The sequence below is a fragment of the Lepidochelys kempii genome, chromosome 2, assembly GCF_965140285.1.
Source record: "Lepidochelys kempii isolate rLepKem1 chromosome 2, rLepKem1.hap1, whole genome shotgun sequence".
Lineage (NCBI taxonomy): Eukaryota > Metazoa > Chordata > Testudines > Cheloniidae > Lepidochelys > Lepidochelys kempii.
In genome coordinates, this window is record NC_136381.1 from 61,167,786 (window position 1) to 61,188,289 (window position 20,504).

At 39.4% G+C, this 20,504-nt stretch overlaps 1 protein-coding gene across 4 annotated transcripts in view; it reads left to right on the top strand.

Annotated features, from left to right (window-relative positions):
* The window catches only part of ARFGEF1 (ARF guanine nucleotide exchange factor 1), a 181,744-nt gene that overhangs the window by 99,672 nt on the left and 61,568 nt on the right, over positions 1 to 20,504 (top strand). For all 4 annotated transcript variants that reach the window (XM_073330931.2, XM_073330927.2, XM_073330929.2 and 1 more), the window contains 8 exons: positions 5,165 to 5,399; positions 13,227 to 13,326; positions 13,460 to 13,599; positions 13,715 to 13,823; positions 15,135 to 15,336; positions 16,573 to 16,684; positions 17,551 to 17,756; positions 18,714 to 18,798. In XM_073330931.2, coding sequence (XP_073187032.1) covers positions 5,165 to 5,399; positions 13,227 to 13,326; positions 13,460 to 13,599; positions 13,715 to 13,823; positions 15,135 to 15,336; positions 16,573 to 16,684; positions 17,551 to 17,756; positions 18,714 to 18,798 — 1,189 coding nt within the window. The remainder of the gene's footprint in view (positions 1 to 5,164; positions 5,400 to 13,226; positions 13,327 to 13,459; positions 13,600 to 13,714; positions 13,824 to 15,134; positions 15,337 to 16,572; positions 16,685 to 17,550; positions 17,757 to 18,713; positions 18,799 to 20,504) is intronic.

Sequence of the window (20,504 nt, forward strand, 5' to 3'; positions counted from 1 at the left end):
GCTACAAAATTTGTGGAGGGTACCACTCTGAGCTGCAGAGGGGATAAAACTGGAAGGGAGTGGACAGTGCACCTGGATAACCCCAGAAGCCCTCTTTCAAAATTTTAGGGATTTCTGTGTATCCAGACCTTGCTTTCTCATAGTTCTAATTATAATGGCCAACCCATAAATCTTTGAAAATGTGACACCATACTGAGTGCTTAGAAAAGTGTGTGACTACTCCACTATGTGTGCATGCAAGATTCTTTGAAAGTAGTAGTTTCTAATATATTGAGAGAGAGGATTTTGAAGTTTTGAATAAAGATAAGACAACTACTGACTCCTTTAAATGTCTCTTTAAGTGTGAATAAGTATTGACCATCCAATTCAGTTTAAAGGGAAGTTGTACCAAAGAAATGGATTGCCTGTGATGATGAATTCTAAATGTAGCTCTTTAGGGAGAGATGATGTCCTTGAATACAATCAGGAAATGCTGCTACCACTGATGTCATAACTTTGGAATAGTCCAGGATACTAGTGATTTTTCAACAAGTAGAACAATAGTTTGTAGGATCAGAAAAAAACAGAAAAAAGGTTGTAATATTCTCATCCAGAGTTCTACAGTAAGATTCTGGTTATCCATCCCCCAGACTGCATGGTCACTGTTTCTGCTGTAAAACTTGACACTGGATTATTAGCGCCTTAGGGATGTATTCAGTCTCCCATCTAAACTAAAGGAAAGAATAATATCAGTTGAGAACAGTGTTTGGTTTTCGCTCCCCTTGGGAATTGGTCTGCATCGATGCCAAAAAGAAAACTTAAATTCTGACATACGACTTTTGTTAAACTGTCTGTCTGAAATTAAGAAACGAGATTTACCAAAGGCAGTAATGGGTTAACCTACTCCTGGAGGGCAGCAGTAGCTGCTGAGGCACTTGGAATTCATCCTTTTAATCCCTAGAGTCCTTGACATGCAAATTAAGACCAATTAAGCTCTCTGCATAGGGTAAATTGAAGGAAATGACATTTGGGACAAAAAGAAACAGCTGCCAAGACATTCAAAGATGTCCTACATTTGGAGTAATGCCTGGAATTGCTCTCCGGTTCTAAAGCGTTGAAGGCTTGTCAGCCATTTCAAACACGTTTTTAGTGGGGGGGAATAGTGGATAAGATAATTGCAACATTTTAAAAATAAATGATTAGCAGTTACCTAAGATCACTTTAGAGAATTCTAAAGTAAAAAAAAAATGTTTTTGGAAAATCAGGTAGTGAAAAAGCAAGACTGAGAACAGACACACAAATATCTCAAGAGAAAATTCCAGTAATGTTTAAAACAAAGAGAAACAGAGGAAAAAATAACTAAAATAAACTGAAAACATGTTTACTGAAACATAAGTCTTCATGAATATTAACAGAGTTATTGGAGAGGAGGCCTTGTTGTTAAAAGCACAAATACTGGGAGTCAAGATCTGGATTCTATTCCTAGCTCTGCCACAGATTTCCTGTATGACCTTAGACAAGTCATGTGACACTTCTAACTCATCTTTCCTTGTAGAATGAAATGGAGATACCTCCTTTTTTCACAGGGATGTTCTAAAGTTTAATTATTTGGCCTTGATCCTTAAGCTTGTTATACACGCGCAGATCATTACAACCTTTGGAGTCCCACTGAGGGCAGCAGGCTGCAGGACTGGGGTTGTAGTTATAAAGTGGCTTTCATCTTCTGATGAAAGATAATATAAAAATCAAAAGTTTTGCAAGAGACTCTCTTCTAATTAAACTCCTTTTACGTGTAGGTCTACAGTACCTTGAAAATGAGCAGGAAACTCCTAAAGACTAGAGTATCTTCCTCAATTCCCAGAAAAAACAAGAATAAATTTTTAATCATGAGCTCTGTGGCCTAAATTTGTTTATATATGTTTTTATATAACATGATCTTTCACTGTGATTTGCATCCAAGAGTTGCTTTTTGGCAGTATTTGTCTTCTAGAGTGCTCTGTAAAATCTACTGGGTGCCCCATAGGAGTGGTTCAGTTTTCTGAAATGATAGTATTGTAAGATGATAAAATAGGAACTTGTGACTGTTGTTCCTTTACTTTGAACAAGGGTCAGGAGAAATTCAAAGAAAATCCCTGTAATAGTCAGCAAAAACTAAAATCAAACCTGTTGGTTTTTGATAGACAGAGAAATGGTACTGGTATTTCATTGTTTCTAGACAGGCAGAATACTTATAGCACAGAAGATTTACAAATTTGCTAACTAAACTCAAGAGGCTTAGTTGAAATTCAGTATTCAACACCTCATTAATATGATTGGAAAAGTACATAATGTGAACATATTATTTGATTCAGCAGTCCATTCTGGAAGTAGTTTGTTTCCATAAAGACACTTGATTCTTTGTATTGTCAAACAAAATACATAATTGCAATTGGTCACATGCTCAAATTTAAACAAATAGTATGGTTACAAAAATGAATCTTGGAGAGAAAAAAGTTAGGTGAACATTGTTGTGTATTTTCATAGTAAGTTTAAATTTCTATTAAGAGCAGGGAAAGGATCTTTTTAGCTTTTCCTCAACTTTAAGAATAAAAAATAATTCATGATATTCAAAATATTTGTGTATTTCTATGTACATGTGACATCTGGTACAGAATCTGCTTTTTTATGATGCTAACAAATGAGGGGGTTTTACTTTTAATTTAGCAAAGGTTGATGTGTGACTTCATATCTATAGAAAAGGTGGTGATCCACAGTGGTTTTGAAATTATCCTAGCTTATTTTATAACCATGCTGGTGGGGCAAATATGACAAAGGGGAAAGAGCTAGAGCTTCCAAGGCATGGAAAGGGTCAGACTCTATGTTGGGGGGTGCTACTCTGTGCAGGGGCTTTCCTGACACATTTGTCCCCAAAGGAGTTGAATTAGAAGCCCAGAGTGACCACAGCCAAGTGGAGCTGTGGAGGAGCATAGGTAAGCAACTGGGGGGTTGGGAAGTCTGACTGGTTTTTGGAGACTAGCATGACGGGACAACAGCAACCCATATCCCAAGGAAAAGATGTCAGACAAGATATCAGAGCCTGGGAGAATGCCCTTGGGTGCAAGAGCTAGAAACAGCGACTAGACTTTACTCGGCTCCAGTTGGCTTGGAAGCACATGGGAACCAGTGTTTGGATCCATTTGCAACAGACTGGTGACAGTAGAGTGGTACCGGGCCAGGTTGTAACATTCTCAAAGTGAGTATAACACAATTGACTAATTATTTACAGAATATAACAGAATTAGAGGTATTATGGATCTCAGATGTTTGACTGATAGAAACCTGTACCATATCTTGTTACCTCCTAGATCAGTACTATCTGGGGATCTCTTTCCAGTATTCTTCATATCTGACAAATGGGAACTAGCAACAAATATTTCTTCAATATAAGCCATACTTTCACAAGTCCATGGTCTTGCTCTCCATAAAAGCCACATGCTCGTTTTTTCTCTCTGACATCCAGAAATAAGGATAAATCTGATAAACCTAAGGGAGAGGCATGTTACAATCCAGGACACTTCATGGATCCCATCACCCTTAAGGGTGCAAATATTCTCTCTCTTGTTTCCTCTCCCCCTCCCCCCAACACAAAAAAATTCTATCGTTAATCAAACTTTTCTGACATTCATACCTCTAGTTTTAAGGCAGCATGCTTTCTCTGTGTATAGCATTAGTTCCCAAGACAATTACCAGAATGTAATTACAACAGCAGTCTGGACTTTTAGAGTGACTATTGGAGGAAGGCACATTTATTTGGCTAGCGTAAAATCCAAATGGGAGTGGTTTTGACTTATTCACACTCGTTGCAATTTGTCCCTTAATTCCCTAAACTGCAGCTGCATCTCCATTTATTATATACTGTTGGTCAGGGCCCAAATTTTGTCTTTTTAGTAGTCAAGTATGTTTACCTAAGAAGTGAGAATGAGCTGTTCTTCACTCCTAAGAAAATACTACTTTAAAAACAGTTAAATGTCATTGGGTATACTGGAATTAGAGGGTTCCCTGCAGTGATTTTTGCTAAGGTGCAGAGGTTTAAACTGACAGACAAACTTGTGATCATGGAAGTTTTTTCTCAGATTATTACGGCAGTGATGGTATGTTATCTCTTTTTCTCTTTAGCAGTGAACAAAGGTTATTTTGTTAGCCCTAGCTGAGGGTATCATTCTCAAATTGATTTTCCTGTGATTGCATCAGTGGTCTGTGGTGGACCCCATTACTTTCCATGCTCTCTGGATCTGTGTTATGCACCTGATAGAAATGGTTCGAAGAAGCTATGCCAGATAATGCACACAGTATTTCAACAACTATATTTGTTTTTCTCTTATTCCTCTAATCTCTACTTTCCAGAAGATGGTATATAATAACCTTTTCAAATTGCTTTGAAAAGGTGGATAACTTTCATGGAGATCTTATGGTTGCTGCTTGACTTTTCATTGTTTGTTAGTTTTGGATTATTTTTTTTTTTGAGGTGGGTGGGCGTTGTGGTAGTTGGGTCTCCAAAATTGTTCTTCAGTTTTAGTCTGTAATGCAAGTATAATGTTCACACACCCCGCTTTGATCTCTGACTATACGTGTATAAAGAAAAGTGAGGTGTCAAGTGCTCAGTGGTGAGAGAAGAAAGCCTAAATAGATCAAGCAGTACATTAGCTGCCCAGGGTCCCTTATTCAGTTTTCCATGCTGGAGGAGCGTATGGAGAAAAGAAGAATTTGTGGAATTCTGTAACTTTCGCTCTTCTTCCCCATGTCCCCATTTCTGGGAGAAAAAGCCCATCCGCCCAAGCCACTCAGAAGAGGCGAATTCTTTCTCTTATGATTAGGAAGTGGGGAGAACTATCTCATGTCCAGCCCCAAACAGCTATTCAGGAGAGGAGGGGATTGTGTAGGTAGCAGAGGGAGGGACAGGCCTACAAAAGGCTGCTGTGGGCTTAAACACACTTTTGTCTGCTTGAAATGTGCCAAATTGTTGTTGTTTGTAACTAAGGCCTCCTTTTTTGCTACTTTCTTTAACAAAGTGTTTTTAAACCGTAGCATGTTGTTTCAAGTACTTGAAACATAAAATAATTGTGTGGCTCACGAAAACTTTCCAGAAGCATGTTTTACATTGTAATTACAAACTTGTTCATACCTGGTATATATTATTTCATTCTAGGTCTCATGAGCTGCGATCAAAGGTTCTTTCATTGCAGTTGCTTCTGTCCATTCTGCAGAATGCAGGACCTGTCTTCAGGACAAATGAGATGTTTATAAATGCTATTAAGCAGTATCTTTGTGTTGCGTTGTCCAAGAATGGAGTTTCATCTGTTCCAGAAGTTTTTGAGCTTTCACTTTCAATATTCCTTACACTTCTCTCAAACTTCAAGACACACCTAAAGATGCAAATTGAGGTATTTTATACAATTTTCAGTGACTTAAGTCTTTGCTTTTTAACTGTACCGCTGTCTACAGTCATGTAGCTCAATGTTTTTTCTACTTGTGGAAACACTGAATTTTTGTAAAGATACTGTTCACTAAGTTTCTCTCTCTGTTGAGTCTCCGCTCCCTAATATGAGAAGGTCTGGGCCTTCCCCCGCAACGAGAAAGGGAGCTGTTACTGATAGTGCCCTTGAAACCTCATTCAGGTAGAGCAGACCAGCCAACATTCTGTATGGAAAGTCTTCTGGAATATTTGTAGAAATATAGGTTCAATTTGCAGTTCTAATGTATGTGTTTTAAATAATTTAATATTCAAATCTTAGTACTGTGACTAGTTAACTTACCAAATAGAAATTAAGAAATCCTTTTGGTAGTGGCATGATTAATTTGGAAGCAAAAATGCATTTGTCACTGATAAGATTTGTTCTTTGGTGGCACTTAGAGACTATGAAGAAGTTGATTGGTGAAACACCCACGTAGTCATTATGAGTTTTACTAATATCACGATCAATTTAAGCAAAATCACAGATCTAGAAAACAAAATAAGAATAAAATCGGAATCCATGTCAAATATACTCATCAATCTATGGGGCTGTGGGTTCCCCTTAACAAGAGATTTAGTGTTACAGTTTGTCACCATCCTGCTATCCGGAGGTCCCACTGAGGGTCAAAAGCACTGAGGGTGCTTTTTATGCACCTATTTCTTATATCCACCTATTTTCAAGACCATATTTGATTAAATCTTGGACTCTTGTCCATATTTGTCATACCTGCTACCCGTTTTGGGGGTTTGGACAATAGTCATAAGCATTTGTGCACATGGAAGATTCTCAGTACAATGCAGTTAAGGATGGCGGGCTAAATAAATCCTTTTCAGTCTAGACAGTTTATCACAAGATATATATTGCTAATCTTCTGACGCAAGGCTGCCTACTAATGCTATCTCTTATTAGGCCTTATCTGGCCCTCTGCTAACTATTACTACCAATAGGCCTCAATCTAAGTACTAGGCTTCAGGCTCACTTTATAAAGTAACCTTTAAGTTTCTTTGCTTACTCTTACTTGTATTATAGCTTTAGTTTCATTTGCACTAATTTAGTAATCATCTTAGAAATAATTAAGATACAAATGATTGTTTATCTGATCACCTGAGCTCAGGTTATTGGTCAAAGGTCAAATTTTGCTTAAAAAAACAATTCCATCATATTTGACTGTGAAAGTGTATTAATTATCTGGGAAGGCATACTTTCAGCTTTTATATATTAACAGATTTTAATGAAAGATAGGAAATCCATATACCCACAGTATAATACACATGGTATTTTTGTGACCAACGTGAATATTTACAGAATTGTAGACTCTTAGTTTTCAAGAAGAGGAAAGCCATTTATAATCTTGTAATTATGCATTATATATTAAATGTAAATAAGGTATATGTTATACATTATACAAAATTATATAATCTGGGACTAGATCTCTAAACTGGGAATTAAATCTTCTAATTGGCTGCATACAGTATTGATGGAAGATAAGATTCAGAAGTAGCAAAATCTGCAAATAAACTGTGCTGTCAAGCAAAGTTCAGTGATGCAAACAGAAGTTTTAGTTCTAGAATATATGGCATAAAACAAGAATATAATATTTTAAAAACTATGAACAATATAGTATAATTGTATTTTATGCAAGAAATTTTAGAATAAAAAATGTGGCTTAAATGGTACTTAGGTTTATATGATTGTATCTGAAAACATATTAGGTGTTTTCCTTTTCTAGAAAAAGCCAAAACATTTGACTGCTGTGACTACTCTCCTCAAGTATCAAGGCACAAATCTGCTTGTATTTTGGTGATTGAATAAGATCCCATTTCATCCGTGTCCTCAGTTCTCAAAGGGTATGCATGCTGTTTCACTCCCTGGGGCATAGATTCAGAAATCCATCTTCATCTCAGCAGCAAGGGTGGAATTTATCAAAGCCTATACAGACACTACAGCTATTAAAGCTTTCTTACCAAAGAGCAGATTCTAAGACAAACAGGAAGCAGTAAGCTCTATGAGGCCTTAGTCTCAGTGCAAGTATATGGTGGTTCTGGTGACTTTTAGGCTTTATGGCATTGGGTAACTATTCCGTGCCATTCATAATACTGTCTGAAGCCTCTGCAGTGCTAGTTATGGAAGTGCTCTGTACATTTAACCACCATGGATATGCTGCTGTTTGTTCTCCAAGACATTCAGGATTCTCTGCTATGGTGCACAAAGGAGGATCATCATGTTGGAGTCCCCTCCCTATCTCCCTTACCATCTGTACTGTTAATCAGATACCTCAGGAGTCAGTTCAGGTGCTGAATCCTTCAGGGCTACCTCTCAGGGTGGTTGTGAGTATAAAGATATTAACAACAATAATGGGGACCCCATAAGTGCAGAATATAGATAAGTTCTTCCCTGTAATCAAATCAAACCGTTCAAATGTGAGGGACAATACCGCGGTGTTGTGCCATAGCAGCTGTGAGGAAAGAGGCCAGTCTTGCCAGTTCCATTTCAGAAAGCTGTCATGCTCTGAGAGTGGTTAATCCATCATCAGATCACTTCAATGGCTTTGTGTTTACCTGAAAAAGACATCATTTTAGAAGATTCCTCAAGCAAGTACAACCATGTATATCTCAAGGAGTCAAGCCTGTATTACCTTTTCCACAAATAAGGCAGATCGTTGCTGCATTCTTTTGACACCAAGAAAAATGGGAGATGTTTCTGATTCTGTTTCAAGGAAACAGGAGCCAGCATTTTTGACAGACGTATTTTTTTTCCTGGACTTCAGCTAGGAGTTCCTTTATGTGTACTCTTGATACCACTGATTCTACAGGTTGTCCAAAAGGCATGGTCAGATTGTAATTGTTAGCCCCAGACTGGGTTTGGCAGTTGTGTTGAGCTCCTGGAGCTAAGAAGACCCACAAGCTGTGTATTCTTTTACACGGAATCTCTTGTCTCAGGATCAGGGGCGGGATTCTTCACTTAGATATGAAATTCCTCAGACTGACTGCTTGATTTTGAGATTGAGCACTATATTCTGTTGGAAGGCTTGGAAACCTGCTTGTTTAAGAGGAAGATGCTCTCCACTTGGGCTATTTAAAAAGAAGACCACTGATGGTCATCCATCCTTTTTCATTTTGAACTATTTTATTGCACTTAAACAACCAGAATGGCCTCTGGGGCTCAATCAGAATCCGTCCGGTTGCCATCTCTACTTTCTTCCCACCCACATATTGGAGCTCTCTCTGTCTTCACTCATCTTACAGTAACAATCGTTCTAAAAGGGTGTCAAGGTTCCTCCCCCACTCTGAACTCTAGGGTACAGATGTGGGGACCTGCATGAAAACCTCCTAAGCTTACTTTTACCAGCTTAGGTTAAAACTTCCCCAAGGTACAAATTAATTTTATCTTTTGTCCTTGGAATAACCACTGCCACCACCAAACTCTAACTGGGTTTACTGGGAAACGTAGTTTGGATACGTCTTTCCCCCCAAAATCCTCCCAACCCTTGCACCCCACTTCCTGGGAAAGGTTTGGTAAAAATCCTCACCAATTTGCATAGTTGACCACAGACCCAAACCCTTGGATCTGAGAACAATGAAAAAACATTCAGTTTTCTTACAAGAAGACTTTTAATAGAAATAGAAGTAAATAGGAGTAAAGGAATCACCCCTGTAAAATCAGGATGGTAGGTACCTTACAGGGTAATTAGATTCAAAACATAGAGAATCCCTCTAGGCAAAACCTTAAGTTACAAAAAAGACACACAGACAGAAATAGTCATTCTATTCAGCACAATTCTTTTCTCAGCCATTTAAAGAAATCATAATCTAACACATACCTAGCTAGATTACTTACTAAAAGTTCTAAGACTCCATTCCTGTTCTATCCCCGGCAAAGCAGCATACCAATAGACACAGACCCTTTTGTTTCTCTCCCTCCTCCCAGCTTTTGAAAGTATCTTGTCTCCTCATTGGTCATTTTGGTCAGGTGCCAGCGAGGTTACGTTTAGCTTCTTAACCCTCTACAGGTGAGAGGATTTTTCCTCTGGCCAGGAGGGATTTTAAAGGGGTTTACCCTTCCCTTTACATTTATGACAAAGGGTCCATATAGTCTATGTATTTCTAGTCATGCATGAATCATCGTTGTAATGGTAATTTGATCATGGTAATTTTACCATGCCTAAAAAAGGGCACTGTGGGTGAGAGAAGAACATCTGAATCTTTGTCAGTCTGTGCAAATAGCATGGCTATAATATCTTGGCAACCTAGTGCGGTTTAGGCCCTGATGATTTATTACCTCTGTTCCCCCACCTGTCAATAACCATCAAGTTTTCCCTGTGATGAACAAAAATAAGTAATTAAACATTCCTGTCATTAGGTCTTCTCATATGGTGGATAGCTGAGAGGGTATTGTTGTTTTTTGTTTGTTTTTTAAAACCAAGTAATAGACATCAAAATCAGCCTGAGGGTTGCTTAAAGAAACAAATAGTCACCACAATTTTCAGAAAATTAATTTCTCCCCAGACATATTTGTCCAAAGACAGTCCAGAAGCCAGAAGTCTGTTCTGTTCATGGATTCACAGAGGTCTGGGCATTATAGATTTATTTCTTATTGACTGAATTTAGTGTGTGTCTTTTCTTCTGAGAGTCGTCTGGAAGGCGGAAAAGGACAGAGTTCATGTTATCCTCATAGCTCAGGCCTGGGGCCCATAATTCTGATACTTAAGACTCCTACATTTAGTACTGGAACTTTCATTGGTTCTATCTCAGGAACTGGTCAATTTATCTGTTTCCAGACTGTCTTTGTCTAGCAGCATGGGTTACTCCTGAGGGCATTCTGCACCAAAAAAATAAAAATTCTGTGCACAATGTTTTAAAATACTGCAAATTTTATTTGTCAAATAAATGTGGAGACTCCAGCATGGCATTGGGGCGCGCAGGCCACTGGCTGCACAAAGGTTGGAGATCTCTATGCAGCTCTCCCCCAGGGACATGGACTCAGTGGTGAGACTGCAACCAACCCTGACACAGCGCAAGGACTGGGCCTGCCCCAGAAACACTCCAGGGCTCTGCCCCTCTGTGCTAGGTGTACCAGATGTGGGCAGGAAGGCTCAGCAAGGCAGGATCCAAGTGTGGAGGGGCTTAAGTGTGGGGGATCCAGGTGTAGGTTGAGATGGTTCTGTGTGGAGCAATCTTGGTGCTGGCGGCTCAGTGCGGGATCCAGGTGCAGGGGGATCTAGATGCACAAGGGATTGTTGTGGGGGTTCTGGGTGCAATGGGAGTCTGCAGAGGGGGTCCAGGTGGAGGTTGTTGGGGTTCAGCAGGAGCGTTGTCTGGGTATGGGGAGGATAGAGCTCAGCAGGGGAGTCTGGGTGTGTGGGGGGGCTCAGTGGTGGGGTCCAGGTGCTGGGGGAATGGGGATCCAAGTGCAGCTGGTTGGGGCTTGGTACAGTGGGGATCTGGGTGTGGGTGGCTCGTCAGGGTGGTCCAGGTGCAGGAGGAGTGAGGCTCATCACAGGGTTCTGGGTGCGGGAGAGGAGGTGAGACTCAACAGGAGGGTCTGGATATGACCGGGGTCGGGATTGGGAGGATGGGGGAGCAGCTCCCTGTATCGTGATCCCTCCCCATGCAGCTGAGGAGCAATAGTTGCAGGAAGTGGGGTGGCAGGGACGGGGAGGGAGAGAGTTTGAAGAGCTTCCTACAGCTGGGGAAGACATTTTGGGGTGGGATGCCATGCAGGGGAAGAGGAAGTCTCGTCCTCCTCAGCCCAGCTTGGACTAGCAGCTGAGCCTGACGTAGGGTAGAAGTCATCAGCTGGGTCTTCCCCAGACCTGCCCTGGGCACCTGAAACATACTGCTGGCGAGGGTCGCATGACTACTCGTGTGGCTTCCTTTTGCTTCCCCATCAGAGAGTCCTTTTTCTACAGGAAAGCAAAGAAACCTGTGGGGGACATAAATTCTGCTTATGTGCAGTGGCGCAGAATTCCCCCAGGAGTAATGGATATGTGCTAATACATAACAAATAAGGATGTAGCCTGAGAAAAATTTAATCTTCTACATTCTGCTCTGTTTAGATTCTGCAAAATATGGAAACACTGTGGGTACTGCATTTGAAAGATTCTATAAATGTTAAAACAACTTGTCTTAGTAGGAAGGATTATGTTCAGTGTGGTAGTGATTATTTATTTTATTTTAAACTCTTGGTATTGTGGCCCTGAATAATGCTTTTATCAAATAAAATCAACTTCAAAAAGGATGTAGTCCTTGATCTGGTTCTTACTGTTTGTTGATCTCTCACAATACCACAATACCAACTTCCCAGTGGCTTTTCTTTACTGTGAGTAATAACTAGAGAGCTCTACTGATCTGGGTTTTATATATATATATAATCTAAAGAGCTCTGTGTGATGGTGAACTGTGTTACACATCTGGTCAAGTCTCACTTTTAAAAAATGCTTACCGTCAAAGTTATTTAGAGAACACTGTTGCTGTTTTTCCCAAAGTAATTGGACAGTTCTACCCTAAAGCAAAAATAGCCTGATCCTAATAGCTACCAGTGTATAGAGAGATGAAATTTCAGAAGTGGATAGTTGCAAGCTAGTTTGATGCAGTAGTTTGTATTTTATGAAATGGCGCAAACTAACAGTTCTGTCCACACCCAAGTAACTTGAGCAGCTGCTTGTGCTCATATTCTGAGAGTCTTTGTGACTGTTTCTTATTCTGTGGGCATACTTCACCATCAATATGTCCTTCATACGACAGCTCAGGGCTGTCCTCTCTCTCATACTCTGCCCAATCTAGTTGGCAAGCATGCTCGGTGCCACAACCCCACTATTCTAGTTGATTACTCCATTATGGATCTCTGTGAAAGGAAGAGAAAGGAGCTATGAAGACAAAGGTCTCCCTCCTCAACAGTTTGGATGAGGGAAAGCTGAAAGTGTGGTTCTGAGGAAGAAGTAAGAGCCAGATCCATGCAATAGAGATGTGAGGGTCCATTCCATCATCCCCAGAAGTCAGAGGCAAAGATAGTGTTCTCTGGCCAAGTGTCCAACATATGTAATCTGGGATTGTAGAATACACCTCTCTCTCTCATATGCCTACAACCCCCTTCAACTGAAGGTTGTCAGAGTTATGTTACTTTTAAACCATCATGTGGACTCATCCCTCTCCTATGCCTTGTGCCATCTCTCCCATAAGAATTGGGGACCTTTTTTATGAATTAATACCCCCACTTCCACTCAAGCCCAAACAGATCTGCAAGTCTATTACAGAAAATTGATATTTTTAAAAATATTAAGCTATTGTGCTGTGCAAGAGTATTTTCTCTTGGATTAAGTTGTCCCACAATACAGCCAGTATCTGGCCTTCTGGGATTTGAATAGATACTTTTATAAAAGATATGATCTAAGAATTCTTTTGGGGAAGTTTATATGGCGTGTGCTATATAGAAGGTCAGACTAGATTATCACAGTGGTCCCTTCTGGCATTAGACTTGATGAATCTATAACTACTTCTGGAAAGAGCCCTACATTTATATGTGTAGTGACTTTTTAAGGTCCTACAGACTGTAAAACCTACCCACTAATCATGAGTGAAAACATTTTCCACCCCAAAAGTCTGCCTCTTATTATCTATATGCATTCAGTATTGGATGGATCAGAATGTTAGCTTTCATAGTCAAAATGTGTAATTGAAAAAAATATGTTTATAAGAACTACATGTGGTTGAAATTTAAAAATAGGTGTTTTTTTTCTCTTCCTGAAATAATTCCTAGGTTTTCTTCAAAGAAATTTTCCTATATATCTTGGAAACATCTACTAGCTCATTTGATCATAAATGGATGGTTATACAAACACTGACAAGGATATGTGCAGGTACTAACAATCCCTTGGTTTTGATTTTTAATTTTGTGTGCTAGATGAGTTGCAGGTGCAAATATCTTTTAAAATTTGATTTTTTATTCCTATTTCTACCTAAGTTTATCAATATTTCATTTCATTATTACAGATGCCCAGAGTGTAGTGGATATTTATGTAAACTATGACTGTGACTTAAATGCAGCAAACATATTTGAAAGACTGGTTAATGACCTTTCAAAAATTGCTCAAGGAAGGGGTAGCCAAGAACTTGGCATGACTAACGTTCAGGTAGGTATTCTGGCAAGTTTTATTAAGTTACAAGTTTGTAGGAATGATGCCTATAAAATATTTTAAATCTTTTCATTACACTAAAATGTTCTCTAACTTTTGAAATCTCTTCCAGGAGTTAAGCTTGAGAAAAAAAGGATTGGAATGTTTAGTATCAATCTTGAAGTGCATGGTAGAATGGAGTAAGGATCAATATGTTAATCCCAATTCTCAGACAACCCTTGGTAAGATATTTTGGAATATTTATGCTTTAGCACTTACTGAGTGGAGATGCTCAAGAGCATCACCATAGTTGCTCAAGTAACTAGGTAACCTGATCCATCAGGTTATTTGAATGGTGCTGTTCAGGTGTTTGGCAGTCATACCTAATATTCACAAAAATGCACAAGCTCTTGAGTTTCTAATACAGGCTTTTTGAAAATGTTTCCAGTTGTATAAGCACTTAAGCTAAATGTAACACGTCCTACTTAGCCACAATGATCTAATAAGCTTGCAGCACTTAAACACTATTTGTTGTATTAATACAAGAACCTGCACAAAGAAGTGAGCAATATGTCCCATTTGCTAAATTCCTTATGGAACTTTCAGTGCAAAAATTTGTTTTAAACCTAGCTGATCTTGAGTTATTTCAATTCCTAGACTACTAAAACATCAGAAGCTACTTAATTCTATTATATTACACACTTCTAATTAGAAAAACAGTTCTGTGTAGCTGTTTTATATAAAACTTACTCTGAGCTGAGACTTTCAATCTCCCCATATTTTTAAATAGTGAACTTCATGTTATTTTGATTAATACTAAATTAGGATAGTGATTGCTTTTTATGTTTTCTAACGTAAAGCCCAGTACTAATTGCCAGAGCCACAGATGATGAAATAATAATAGCCATAAACAATGCTCATTATTTTTATTACTATTTCTTATTTCTATGTGATACATGGGATAACAGAGGCTCTGAGAGGTGAAGGCCAGAATGTTCAAACTGAGTATCTAAAGACTGGCACCCAAAGTGGTCTGATTATCAGAGATGCTGAGCATCCAGGGCTCACACTGAAGTCAGTGGGAATACCAACTCCTTGACACTTCTGAAAACCAGGCAGTCTAAGCACAAAGTTTTGAAAATTTTGTCCAGTGTGGCTTGTTCCAGCCCAAAGAGGGGAATCAAACCTGAAAATCAGAAGGGAAATATTTACGATTAAAGTTCAGGAGTTCTTGCAAAAAGACCATTATCCCACATCCATGTCACTGCTTTTGGCAAGATAACTGACTCAATATTATATTAAGAAACACCACTTCTAATGTAAAACTTGATTTTCAAATACATTTTATACTGTGAGAAAGTCCTTTGATATACCCTAGGCACAGGTTTCTACTAAATAACAGTAAAGGGATAATTGAGGAAACGTATATCCGTAGTAACTTTATAAACCTTAATTTATTTTTCAGATTTTTTCTGAACTGTGATTTTGTAAGTTTTTACAGTGTGTTTAACTTTTGAAAACAAGGCTTGGTTTCCTTTGTTTGCACTTTATAGGGCAAGAAAAACCCACAGAGCAGGAGAGCAATGAAACCAAACACCCAGAGACAATTAACAGATATGGAAGCTTAAATTCCCTGGACTCTACAGCCTCATCAGGAATTGGCAGTTACAGCACACAGATGTCTGGCACTGACAACCCAGAGCAGTTTGAGGTCCTAAAGCAACAGAAGGAAATAATAGAACAAGGAATAGATTTGTAAGTGTACTTTGTCACCCGTGGAATGGTGGATTCTCAGGCTCTCTTGGAACTCTGAGGACTCCTTTCTCCCCCCCCACCCCCATTACTCCTTCCATCATCCAAAAACCTCTGGATGTAGCAGATGTTCCTCTGATGGTAGAGCTCTAGATGCTGCTCCATTTGGAGGCTGCCAACAATGCTCTGTGTGTTAGCCTGTTTCTTCACAGCTAGAGAGGATGAGCATTCTGCCTCTCCCGCAATCCTGGCATAAAAGAAGGGGATCCAGACTTGGATAAAAAAGTATATTACATTCATACAATAAATAGACCAGTCAAAAGAATTGACTTACTTTTCGTAATGCCTTATTTGACAAAAGTCTACATATTAGTTCCTTTAAAGGGAATTCTCTGCATGTTATTTCATAGCCCTGTTCTAATGTGAACTGGAGAATAGTTAAGACATTCACTAGAAATGGTTAGGAATTTTACGGTAGAATGGTTTTCTGATGGAAAAATTATTTTTGGTAAAATTAAAATTTTCCACCGGAAAATATTTCAATTTTCACAAGAAAATTTTTCCAAGTTCTGAGGCTCTACCACCCCATGACAGCCTGCCTGGCAGGTTCTTTGGCCTCCAGGCAACTCAAGGAGCTTCAAGCATTTAGAAAAGATCAAAATGAAGGGTTTTGATCTTTTTAACTAATTTTTGAAATTTCCATTCTGTGGGAAATTTCATCATTTCATTTCAGAAATTTTCAGAAATCCAGCCAGTTCGAATCTCTGGACTTGTGTAGACAATATTGCACCACATTAACGTTCCATTGGTTGAAGAGAAGGAAGAATATTTGTATTGCTCAATGAGTTGAGGACTTACATATATTGAGACCATCTTTAGAGGGAGCTGCTCAGTTCAGTACCGGCAATCATTAGCAAGAGAAAGTGGTTGTGAAAAACCAAAAGGCATCCCATGAGGATTGGTTCAGGGCAGATATTGAATCCTTACTGAAGCCTAACCCCTTCAATCTTTGCAGAAGAGACAAGGGAGTGGCCTGTCCCTGCTTTGTGTACATTTTGGACAATTTAGCAGAGGAAGAAAACTAAAATAACTTTGATTAGCAAATTAAAAAAAAGTATTTTGATGTTACCTATGATATCAGTAAGTTGACTGTCTTATTTATCTGCGTAAGACTGTGTGTGTGTGAGAGAGAGAGAAATGTTTATTATAATTAATACCATATTGACATTGCTTATGCAGATTTAATAAGAAACCAAAAAGAGGAATACAGTACCTGCAAGAGCAAGGAATGCTTGGCACTACTCCTGAAGATATTGCCCAGTTCTTGCATCAAGAGGAAAGATTAGACTCGGTAAGGAAACTGCTCTGGTAACTTTAGTTTTTTATATTTGTGCTTATGTTGCTACCTGTTTACACCAATTATAAATCTCATAGGGTTAGAATGCTCTAGAGTGTACTGTGCCTATACAAAGGAGTAAGGGGAAGAAGGAATCCTCACTTTATTTTTTGTGGCCTACTGGACCTTGGACCCAGGAATGTAGGGATAAGCGGGCATTGCATGCCCACTTACTACACCCTCCCCTAAAGAGACTGGGTGGGAAACAACAGGAAATGGCCAGTGCAGCTGTGACAAGGGCTTTTTTGATAAGCTACTGCTGTCTTTTGAATGCATGCATGCAACACATGGAGTGGAGCAAAATGGTGAATGAACAGAATGAAGAGGAGAAAAACGGTAAATAGAAGAGAGCACACCAAGAGGGCACTGTTCTGGTGTGTGTGGCTAAAATAAAAATATGCTATTTACAGAGCAGTAGAGAAACATCACAAATATTTTTTAAAGAACTGCTTTTGTTTGCATGTGAACAGAATATTTACTATGCGGGAATGTAGTGTAGCGTGCCACTCTTTCCAGTTCTCATCTGCTGCTAGCCCACCTTTTCCTTGCCTGTCTTCGGAAGCTCTGCAGCATTAAATATGAAGGGCTTTCATTGGATATGATCTAATTAGTATCTGTGCAGATCGTTGTGCTGGGCTGACTTAGTCAATCAAGCCAGGAAAAATAGCAGTACTTTAAACATAGATATTACCTGTTAGATGCAAGAAAAGATTCCTAATGCTATAAATAGATTTTATATATGCTGTGGCAGTGTTTGCATACTGTACATAAATGCAGCATGTTGTTTTGGTATTCTACCTTCCTCTTCATTCTTATTTTAGACTCAGGTTGGAGAGTTCCTGGGAGACAATGATAAAATTAACAAAGAAGTCATGTATGCATATGTGGACCAACATGATTTTTCAGGAAAGGATTTTGTATCAGCTCTGCGCCTGTTTTTAGAGGGATTCCGTCTTCCAGGAGAGGCTCAGAAAATCGATCGGCTAATGGAGAAATTTGCTGCTAGATATTTAGAATGCAACCAAGGGTAAGCAGTACTTTCTAAACTGGGAGGAGAGGTAGATACGCTGGAGGGTAGGGATAGGATACAGAGGGACCTAGACAAATTAGAGGATTGGGCCAAAAGAAATCTGATGAGTTTCAACAAGGACAAGTGCAGAGTCCTGCACTTAGGACGGAAGAATCCCATGCACCACTACAGACTAGGGACCGAATGTCTTGGCAGCAGTTCTGCAGAAAAGGACGTAGGGGTTACAGTGGACGAGAAGCTGGATATGACTCAACAATGTGCCCTTGTTGCCAAGAAGGCCAATGGCCTTTTGGGATGTGTAAGTAGGGGCATTGCCAGCAGATCGAGGGACGTGATCGTTCCCCTCTATTCGACACTGGTGAGGCCTCATCTGGAGTACTGTGTCCAGTTTTGGGTCCCACACTACAAGAAGGATGTGGAAAAATTGGAAAGAGTCCAGCAGAGGGCAACAAAAATGATTAGGGGACTGGAACACATGAGTTATGAGGAGAGGCTGAGGGAACTGGGGATGTTTATTCTGTGGAAGAGAAGAATGAGGGGGGATTTGATAGCTGCTTTCAACTACCTGAAAGGGGGTTCCGAAGAGGATGGCTCTAGACTGTTCTCAGTGGTAGCAGATGACAGAAGAAGGAGTAATGGTCTCAAGTTGCAGTGGGGGAGATTTAGGTTGGATATTAGGAAAAACTTTTTCACTAGAGGGTGGTGAAGCCCTGGAATGCGTTACCTAGGGAGGTGGTGGAATCTCCTTCCTTAGAAGTTTTTAAGGTCAGGCTTGACAAAGCCCTGGCTGGGATGATTTAATTGGGGATCGGTCCTGCTTTGAGCAGGCGGTTGGACTAGATGACCTCCTGAGGTCCCTTCCAACCCTGATATTCTATGATTCTTATTTTAATGCTTTTGTGAAACTGAGTAATGAGTAAGAATTAGTAATATGTGGCTTCATTGTTTTTTCAGGCAAACCCTTTTTGCTAGTGCAGACACTGCATATGTCTTAGCTTACTCAATTATCATGTTAACGACAGATCTTCATAGCCCACAGGTATGTTGCTATAAAGAACTTTCTCATATGTGAGGTTTCTTGTAAACAACATTTCTTGTACTTTAAATGACTAGGTGCATGTCACAGAATTTCTAACACGAGAATATTCAAATTTTATGGCAATGTATTTATAATATTTTTGTGCTCTACTCTATACTAATGTACTACCTGAAGTCTAACATTAATAAGTCTGCTCCTTCTAAATAACACACACAATCTTTGTTTCTTTTGCTTCTGAAGTTTTCAGTTCAAGTCAGTTAGGCTATTTTTGCAGTGAGAGGTCACTTCCTTAACTTTAATTGAATTGAGTTATATCCACTGTTTTTTTTATTATTATACTACTGTCCTTAGTGACTGGTTTTACAATCAAAGGCAGAGTTTTTGCAGATACTAACTACTCTTTTATCATAAATCTGCCCTGGTTCCATCCAGTTTGAAAACTGAAAGAGATTCGTGTAGCTTCACCATTTGGAAAAATTATGCTTAAAGACCCCAGTCAGTGCAGCTCCTTTATAAATGCAGTACTCACCACATTTGAAATTATTAGAGTATTTGGTACCACCTCTGATTTAACCTTGAAAAAATAATAAACTCTTAGATTAGATAGTTTAGCCTGTGTGCCAAAATAGTTGTGTTTTTATGCTTATTGACTAATTTGGATCTTGGCTTACTTCCTAGCGTATGTTCATCAGTATCATGTAATGCCACCATTTCATATAACTGAGAAGAGAGTCTTGTCTATGCTGGGGAAATGTTTAAAAAAAAAAAGTCTTTTGGTTCAGCTGAAATAATGTTTAGCCCCTGTTGGAGTCATAGTGTAGACTCCTGCTGCAGGACCCATTTGACCATGTTTTCAGTTATGCTTGCTTTAAGCATGCTTGCTAAATTGGTGGTAAAACAGGTCCAGCTGTGGGAGTCTTAGCTGCTGTAGGGCTCCTACTGGTGGTAACACTGGTTCGTCTGAACTGGTGGGATTCTTCTGTAAATTTTCTCTAGTTTCAACACATGCTGTATATCTAAGAGATGACTAAGAATAGAATGGTTACCACCGGGATGTTTCAGAATAAAACAGGATTATGGTACATTAACAGAGCATGAATAGGGAATAGTCTGCACTTGCCTGTGTATCAGTTTCGAGAATTGCTTTTTTGAGAGGACAAACTTTTTTCAATTCACCAACAAATGGGAAAAGTTATCAGTTTGTTGGAAAAATGGATAGATTTCATTAGAGTTCATGAATCCTAGCATGATTTGTATGAACTTTAGGCCAGATTCTTAAACGGATTTAGGCTTTGCTCAGCTGAGCGAAGCAATGGCTAGCCCGAGGGCAACCCACTATGTGATGGAATTTTCAGCTTTGAGTTAGGTGACTCCATGTTGAATAGGTTCCCTATAAAGTGCCTGAGGATAGTTAAGTGCTTAAGAAAGGGATTTTCATAAGACAGCCAGCTGTGTGGGGAGCTGCCTAAGCTATCCAGGAATGAAATGCAGGGACAGGGGTGGGGAAAAGAAAGGGTCCTAAGGTGCCTAAAGCAGTGGTTTTCAGCCTGTGGCCCGCAGACTCTTGGGATCTGCAGACTGTCTAAAATTTCCAAAGGGGTCCGCACCTCCATTTGTAATTTTTTAGGAGTCTGACAATGTAAAAAGCCACTGGCCTAAACTATATCTATCTATACTGCAGTTAGACCCCTGCAGCTGACCCGGGC